Source organism: Octopus bimaculoides, chromosome 19, assembly GCF_001194135.2.
Source record: "Octopus bimaculoides isolate UCB-OBI-ISO-001 chromosome 19, ASM119413v2, whole genome shotgun sequence".
NCBI classification, from domain to species: domain Eukaryota; kingdom Metazoa; phylum Mollusca; class Cephalopoda; order Octopoda; family Octopodidae; genus Octopus; species Octopus bimaculoides.
In genome coordinates, this window is record NC_068999.1 from 2705906 (window position 1) to 2715334 (window position 9429).

Here is a 9429-nt window from a genome sequence, read left to right on the forward strand (position 1 = left end):
TTAGATTTACAACAAATCATTTCTTTTTATTGGAAACCATAAACATCCCAAATACAGTTTTTCCTGGCTTATTCGCACTGGTCAAGGTGAATCCACGGCTGGGCAGATAAAAAAGAATAAATACTTCGTCCTTCTAGTTGTTTATCTTATGTCTTTAACCCCCATTTCCCCTTAATTTAATCTAAATTTGAAGAGGTAAATATTTAGGAGGGGGTCAAGCGAAGGAATTCGCACCTGTCAAAAGTCGATAATAACCAACCATACACTTGGCCACGGGGAAGTCAAACTACAAACATTGCCGCACGATTATCAAGTTGGTCAGACATTCTTGATGTTATTTTCAAACAGACGATATCGACTTTTAAAAATGTCTCTGTCATACTGAGATGCCTGGCATTGTATTGGTGAAGTAGACGTGGTATTTTGACTTGTTTAACCCCAGGTTAGTTTTTGACTGAGCAAACTTTCAATTATAGATGTTCCAAACATGAGCATCCCATTTTTTTTTCGGACATAAAATAACTCTTAGACAAAATAATCTAACCTGATGTGTCTAATGTCAGTTAGCAATCGTAACGGGTTCAATACTTAGTGACTGTATCCGTCAGTATATGAAAGAATTCTACAGGGTGTCCACAAAGTTTGGGTACATGGCGATTAACACGTACTTTAAGAAATTATTATTTCTTATATTTAATTGTTTATGTTATGATTTTATTTACTCCGTGTACCCAGACCTTGTGGACACCCTGTATAATATATTAAGTAACTAAGTGAAACAAGTGCTAAATATATATTTCAGCCATGGATACAACACAGTGTCTCTGTTAAGATACGAACCGCTAACCTCTTGTTTTGCTGCATACCATTGATTCGGTCATCGCGTTCCCTGTTATTGATTAGACAAAACAAAGTAAGCAGTAAATTTTCTTTGGCCAATACTTTATAGCCACCAACTAAACAAACTAGATATATCAAAATATATTTGGCCTTGATATCGTATGACTTTGGGCTCAAACCCAAATTTAGTGCAACTTCTCTTCCAGCAAACAAAATGTTGTGCTTTTCTCTATTTTAGAAGCCTTCGTCTTCAGCAAATATAAACCACTTTATGGATTCTTTATAAAATTCCTTAAATCCTTGAAATTTCTTTAGTTCGGATTACATGATTATTACAGATGACATTTGGTGAGATGTTATGGTCTAAATGCTGTATTAATCAGCACAAGACTTCGAGAAAATGTTCTCCCTGGATTTTACAGAAATAGATTGAAATAAAAACAGTATCGAATCTATAACAATGTCATACATTGATTTATATAAGTTACGATCTTGTGTCCTATTGTTTAAATAGTTAAAGTATTGCAAATATCTTTTGTAATAATTCCTGGATAGCCGAGGCTTTTGAGCTGGCGTCCACTCCCGATTAAAGTAATTTCGCTTCATTTTAATCATATATCGGATTGATTATAATATAATAGTTTCTTCCAGAGACGAGAAACCTTAGGCAAAGGATTCACCATCTCGAAAACCCAACCAAAGCAGGAGTAAATTATACAATACACCTACAGATGAGTTGACTGTTTAGTGGTGTTGTGTGGTGCCAGTTTCCCGTTAAATCCTAAACTACCCCACTCACTAAACACAATCAGTCATGGTTTACTAGTGTGGTACCACCCAAGACTGAAACATAACACACAGGGAATATTAAAGCTATGAGTTTCTCTTGGTTACTTACTAAACCTGATACATGACCCAATTTTACACGACAAAGCTGTTAGAAGCATTTTGCAAACCTTGAAACCAAGACGACAGGCTCACGACAAGCTGCATCTCAGCTCAGAGAATAAAAATGGAAAGTTTCTCATTGGAAGCCCACTACCATTTGTTCCATGAATAGGAATCTGTAGATAATGTCTTCAGTGGTTCCCCTATCAGCAATATCTCCCTTTTTCAGTTTGTAACGTCAGGTATCACAGAATTTCAAGTAATCGCTCGTTTCTAACCGAATATTCCACAGATATCGTGGTTAACAGTAACTCATGAGTCTTGCCATTATCTTTGCCTCACGAGTTTAACATTCACCATTTTTTCTATGATTAACTCCAAAGAAAAAACAAGACATTGAAAGAACATTATCCACTGGTCAATCCTCTTTTTTTTTTTATAAATATATATATATATCAAAATCTGGTCTTTCCAGGTTGGACCTCACTTACCAATTTCTTTAAACATCCACGGACTTCTAATCTGGACGGCTGTCTCTTCTCTAATAATAAACTTTACTCCTCCGACCCCCTCTCTCACGATTCAATGACACTTCTACTACTCCTCCTGCTTTACCCCTCTCTCACTATTCAATGACTCTTCTACTATTCTTCCTTCTTGGTTTAGCAACGGTGGCGTAATTTTCTTTCAAACTGAGTTTCGATACGTACTACAATTAATTGTTTGTACGAAAAGGTCTATGCACATCAAATTGTCTTTAAATTAAGTGGCGGCAGAATTATCGCTGAACTTTTAAAAGGTTAATTTATTGTTGCCTACCGCCAGCTATATGTTGATTGTTCAATGATAGGGAATGGAAGCCAGCTATTTTGTACTGACCCCGAATGAGATGACAAATTATATCGTTGTTTTGATGAAAATTATTCGTTGTTTGAAAAATATTGTTGAAGTTTAATAAAATTTAATATACACTCAATGCATGAAGTGTCATTGTTGGGCCCAAGGCCCACTGAAGAACCCTCCACAGGAGCTAGCTTAAAAACCGCTCGATAGGGTGGGTTTTAAGCTAGTATTAATATACAAACAGCATCACTTATTTCTCTTTGAGGCACAATTCCCTAATGTCCAAACTGGTTCAGCTCTGTTCCTCTCGTTAAAACTGGTCTCATCTCAAAAACAAAGATTTTAGCTCCAATCTCTCTTCCTTTTTGATTCCTCTAAATTCATCTGATGACGCAAACGTTCCCCAGATTCCTCTAATCACCGACACGTATTACTGTTTCTAGTCCTACATGGACGACATCTATATTTTACCTCAACTCTTAATACACCATCCGACGTCTTTGTTTCTTCACTTTTAAAAGAGCCAAATTAAATAGTTCTAAACAGCCACCCATCGCACCCTTTTAACCCTGATCGGTCCTCCAAACACTTTTTATCGATATCTTCTTCACCTCCAGTCCTAACCCAGCACTCAGTCTCAGCCTGTCGGGTCGTGTGTCACTTTTGCTTAAGGAAACCTCACAAACCGCCTGCTACTTCATTCAGTCAGAGACCCGACAATTCTCAACTTCTCACCTTTCGGAGATCATCTGTTTCTACTTTGACTTATTCCAGACAGTTGTGTGGTCACTACAACTTTCCTACATCTCAATGTGGTCACTGGTCACTATCGCCTTCCTTGGTATGGACTTTCACATCTCTAACACAGCCCTAAGTGGTTCATTTTCAAATATCATCATCATTGTTTAACACAGCCGGTATCCTCCTCCTCTTCTACCCATTACAACTTTTATAATTGTGGTCACGTGGTTAGGCAAGAGGCCCCTGCTATCTGCAAGATTAGAATCTCTTCGTTGAATTTCAACTCAAAACACAAACTTATATAGCAAGGTGTCTTTCCCGACAATGGGACAATTCTGTTCTCTCTACCATCGTGAACATTATTAATCGACCCTCAAAGGATAAAAGGCAAGTTTGATCTCACAGCAATTCGAAATCAGGGAAGCGGTCCAGAACAAATACTGCTTCTCCCTCTTCAATGACCACCACTACAGAATCTGTGGAGCCAGATCTACTCTTCCCCATCACCATTGGGTTCTTTCTCTCCTACAGCCTCAATACACTCCAGAACTGCAGAGAACCTGCTCTTCAGTATAATTTACCATTGGTTCCTCATTCAATCAAGTCTTCAGCAGTCTGATGAGAATCTTTTATTCATGTAATTATTTTATTAGGACACAGCTTTTATAGAAATTCCTTCGACACAAAACAAGGAAATATTTGTCTGAGAGGAATTGGAAAATATGTTACAAACATTGGATTGGGTGATATTGTCAAAGTGAATGTCACCACTGGAAGAACATCATTGAAGGTGAAGGTCATTATTGGAGAGGTGCTGAAGTTCTGCTGGAATGGCATTGTTGAAGGTGGAGGTCACTGTTGGAGGGACCTTACTAAAGATGAAGTTCTTCTGTCAGTATTTTTCAATACACAGACATTTCTACATAATCATCATCATTAACCTAATGATAGCATGAATGATGACAGACAGACACTGGGCAGATTTTTGAGAAAACAAAACCAAACAATAAATGAATGAAAATAAATATTTTATTTTTTCATTAATTTTATCATCATATTTGTATAAAATAAATTTGTTTACACTACATGACCTTGTGAGTTTGTGTGTGTTGTACATGCTGACAATGTTTGGATGGAACACCAGAGACCAAAATCTTATTTGAGATTCCTGCCCTCTTGGAGAGGTTGCAGACCATGTCTCACTCATATATTCCAGTCTGGATTTAGTTTCTATGGTTAGATGTCCTCCCTATTGCGCATGTATGTGTGTGTGGGCAGGGGAAAGCATTAAAAAAAAAAAACAGATGAGTTATAGAAGTTTAATGTAAGCCCTCATTTGGAGAATTGGTTTAACAAACCAGTAAGGAATGGAGGAATTAAAACTGAAGGAGGGGGAATCTTATAAAAATGGAAAATGAACGAAAGAAAAACTTTAAAGAAATATTTTCGGTAATTTTATGTTGATAAACAATAATTGGGAAACAATGATACAGCTTTAATGCAAGTATCAAGAGAATATTTCAGTGTATGTGGGTGTGTGTGTGTGTGTGTGTGTGTATATATATATATATGTGTATATATATATATTTATTTGTTTATGGGTTTCAGCCAAGTGGCTGCGGTCATGCTGGTGCACCATACACATGCAGAAAGAGAGAGAGAGAGAGAGAGAGAATATATTTAGATGTACATAATATTATATATTTACAGAATATTGAATTTACACAAGAAATATGATTACATGGGTATATTTATTTGTGTGGGTGGGTGTGGATGGGTGGATGGACCCTTGACACAGATGGAACGGCCCTTCAATAACGTAATGAAGGAATAAAATACAAAATCTGGGAGAAGGAGTAACAATCATTCATTGCTGCCTGAATATTTTGGTGAGGCTGACCACAGAATAGGCACTCTTGGACAAATAATGTTGGACAGTTTGGGAAAGAATTCTTTGCATGGCTGTCCATTCAGGAGAGTGTGGCATGCCTGAAACAAAAATAATAACAAACACATCAGCTTTAGGGTAATTAATTATATTAAGTTATTTGAAATATAAAGTTCCTAATTCTGTAGCTCATCAGTTTCTAGAATCAAAAATTGCCTAAAATTCAAAGTCAGTTCCATCAGATTTTTTAAGTCAGAAATTTGAGTCAGAAGAAAGATTCAAAGCTACTCATGGGTTTGAAACCACATCGCATACAACCAGTGATAGACATGTACTTCATATTCTTGGGGCGTTTTGGTGGTTAATAATGTTCGCTAAAATTGGTAAAGTTTTGCAACCCCCTTACAGAGTTAAGATACATTTGGACAAGAAAAGTTTATAGCCCGTTTTCTCCTCACCACTGGTAGAAATCGAACCCTAGCACTTTACACTCCCAACAAAACACTTCTGCATCCTGTTGCACTAATTAATTGTCTCTCTTCACATCAATAAATAATTAGATGGTAAAAATTATCTAAATAAACAAAATTATTGTTGCTGTGAAGTCAGTTATTGGTAAATATCCAAGTAAAAGACAGAGAGTGATTGTCCAACTGATGGAAACTTTACAGAACTTCACTTACAAATCCTGGGACAGAAACTGACAGATTAGAAATGTCATCAAATACAATAAAGGAATACATGTGTGTGTGTGAACATAATTATATTATACAGTGTGTGTGTGTGTGTTAGCATACTGAAATTGCTTTATACAGTGAGGTGTGAACGTGTGTTGACAAAATAGTTTCTAGAGAGTGTTTGATTAAAGTGAGGTGTGAATAGAAAATGTCGAATTACCTGGCGTCTGGGAAGACTTGGGTTCAAAAAGACTTTTGTAATAACAAAGCTGGTTGTACAAGACTGTGTCTGTATACTAGAAGGGGAAACGAAAATGGTTTTATTACATAAATAACAATTTCTAAAGCAATATATTTAGAGGGCACCAAGCATAGTTGACTGAAATGATTCCTAGAATATTACTGGTACTTATTTTATCAAAGTCGAAGGAATGAAAAAGTCAACCCAAGCAGAGTTTGAATTCAGGATGTAAAGGGATAATAACACCACAAGGTATGAGTAATTGTCCAAGCTATGCAGATGGACACTAAGAGATGATGATGAGTCGAAGATTTAAGAAAAAAAATATCAAGTTGGTAAAAATTAAAGCAATCCATTGGGATTAACTTCGTTTGTCATTCATTTAAGATCATTGAAATACCAGTTATATACTGGGCATTGCTTCAACCGTAACCTTCTGCCTAAAGACTTTAATATTAAACCTTAACCCTTTAGCATTCAAACCAGCCCAAAACAACTACCCTACATGCATGATTTATTCAAAGCAATGTGCATAAATAAGCATTACATTTGACAGACTAATCTGAACGGGTAAAAACAGTCAGTCTACCACAAAAGGTGAATGGAGGCAGAGAAATACTGAAGAAGAAAAAGATTTCATAGTGAAAGGGGGATTTATTGAAACTAGGAAACTGCATTAGAACTTTAAATTGACAGCTAAATAACTCTTGTAGCACTGATTAAAAAATATTTTTAGTAAAAAAATACTTACTTGAGACCGAAGAATTCCTTGAGAGCAGACAGGACAAATTGGATGACCACGATTAAAAGCTAAAGGCATCTTTCTGACAGTAGCAGCACAAACACTATCATCACATTTCATGTAACCCTAGCAACAGAAATCAATTTGTTTCAGCTTATTTATGCAATCGTATCAAACAATAAATGACAATGAAGAAAGCACAAACAAATATTCCATAACAGTAAGGAAGGCAAAGCTGTGTGGTAAGAAATTTGCTTCCCAACCACATGGTTCTGGGTTCAGTCCCACAGCACAGCATCTTAGGCAAGTGTCTTCTGCTATAACCTCAGGCTTACCAAAACCTTGTGAATGAAAGAAGCCTGTCGTATATATATGCATGAGTATGTGTAAGTGTGTATCTGTCCCCCACCACCACTTGACAACAGGTGTTGGTGTGTTTATATCCCTGTAACTCAGCAGTTCAGCAAAAGCGACTGATAGAATAAGTACAAGCTTTACAAAAATCAAATACTGTGGTCAATTCATTCAACTATAATTCTTCAAGGTGGTGCCCCAGCATGGCCACAGTCTAATGACTGAAACAAGTAAAGCAATCCTCTCCACAACACCATCAAACCTTTATGGATTTCACGTTGGTTATTCCACAATGCTAAAGACTGGCTGACTCTAGAATACAGAATTTTTCCCCATCATTGAATTCTACCAATCAATAGAATTTGCATCTTGTTTTAGTATAAACCTCACAAAGACGGAGATCAAAGAAGTTATGGCAAGAAACAGCACCAAAAGCCAGAATGTTGGGCTTCTCAGAGGAGAGTGACACAAGAAATGTAAAGATATTTGCAGTATTGTGGACATGTCCAGTCCAAGGAAAGATTTTAAATTACAGCCACACAAATAGAGCTGACTTTCAAAACAACCGTTATTCTTGGTTCCAATAATGGGTCTACTCACTTTATAATACTCTTTGACGTGTTTTCTGATGTTAAAGAGGAGCTGATTGTTTATTTGGTTGACATAGGAATTCGGTGCTGTATTACAGGATTCAGTGGGGCAGTGGTCAAAACTGAAATCTTTCTGAAAAATTGGAAAAACAAAACAAAAAAAAATGCACTTAAAAATAGAATTCTGAAAGTTAGAATTATCAAAACTATATATTTTCACATTCACACATAACAAAACAAAATATATTTAAATTCTTAAACATTCTATGTCAATAGTCAGCTGCTTTAATCATCTGAGAACAGAATCAGCAGATATTTCAACATTCCCTTCAGCGACTTCTGGCTTCTCTTTGAACCATTTCCTATCAACATCCCTCCCTCCTCCCTTCCCATACTGTTTCCCACCAATCACCTTCTTTCTCTGCCTTCAGTTATCTCTCTCTCCTCAGCTACATCTTTGGTCTTCTATGCCTCATCTTTAACACCTCTTATATCTGTTACCATTCTCAACACCCACTCATACCCACTAGCAAATATGCCACTCCCCACAGTCACTGCTCCACTCACTATAGCCACCCTTATGTATCTCTGACCTCCATCTCGGTTACTGTACATCTTCCTCTCCACCACAGCTTTATGACACTGCTACTTTCTCCCTTCCTATCATCTCCTCCTTTCTGGTTATTTCCACCACCCCCCTCCATACTGATCACCATTCACTACCTTCGCCTCTCTCTCCTCATCTCTTATCTCTCACACTCTTAAGGAATTAACCCACTGTCCACATTCTCCCTTATACTCACTTTCTTGTTCTTAGAGAATACACTCTGGCATCACCATTTTCTTAGTCTTGCAACTTACTTGGCATCCAGCCATAGAGACCATGGCAAGCTGATATTGGGGCCTGGCATAACTCTGCTGCTTGTTGCACCTTGTCAAACCATCCAACCCATACCAGCATGGAAAAGAGATGTTAAATGACAGTGACAACGTCAATATTATTGAATGGGTGAGCTTTTATACAAAGGTGGTCTCATCTATGGTGATGCCAGGGCCTTACACACCTAGAAACTATATAAATATTAACAATTTCTGATTTAGATTGTGGCTTACCTTGAAAGAAAATCTGAATAATTTATATGAAAGAAGAAAAATGTAACTCACATCACCGAATGTAAAGGAAGTGTCACAGCCAGGACATTTCACCACAAATTTCTCACAATCTTTGTAACGTTCTTCAGCTGACGACTTCAATCCAAGCAATGGGTCATCAGCCTCCTCTTCTTGATAAACTGTTCGTCGATAGTTTTCTGGGTTCAATCCTAAGTGAGAGAATGGGTTATTCTGAAAAAATTACCTCCAAAGTTGAACATGCAACAACAAGAATTGTGTTGTGTTCTTGTACTACGCTCATAATTCAGTTTGCCATAGTGTGATGGGCCATGTGTGTATGTGTGTGCATATGTGTGTGTGTATATATATATATATATATATATATATATATATATATATATACACACACACACACACGTTTACATATTCGTTTTGCAAGATTCTTGATGTGAATTCGTGTGCTGAAACAGATATTGTTGTATTTGGGGATGGTCATGTTGCCAGTTTAGCTA

The 9429-nt window shown here is 36.9% G+C and overlaps 1 protein-coding gene across 1 annotated transcript in view; it reads right to left on the reverse strand.

The window, feature by feature from the left end:
* Window positions 1–4323: 4323 nt before the first annotated feature.
* Window positions 4324–9429, reverse strand: part of LOC106882693 (DNA polymerase alpha catalytic subunit) — a 36014-nt gene continuing 30908 nt past the window's right edge. Inside the window, exons 35-39 of the mRNA XM_014933457.2 lie at window positions 8969–9126; window positions 7815–7937; window positions 6870–6986; window positions 6098–6173; window positions 4324–5301 (exon numbers count right to left, since the gene is read on the reverse strand). Coding sequence (XP_014788943.1) covers window positions 5180–5301; window positions 6098–6173; window positions 6870–6986; window positions 7815–7937; window positions 8969–9126 — 596 coding nt within the window. The 3' untranslated portion in view covers window positions 4324–5179. The remainder of the gene's footprint in view (window positions 5302–6097; window positions 6174–6869; window positions 6987–7814; window positions 7938–8968; window positions 9127–9429) is intronic.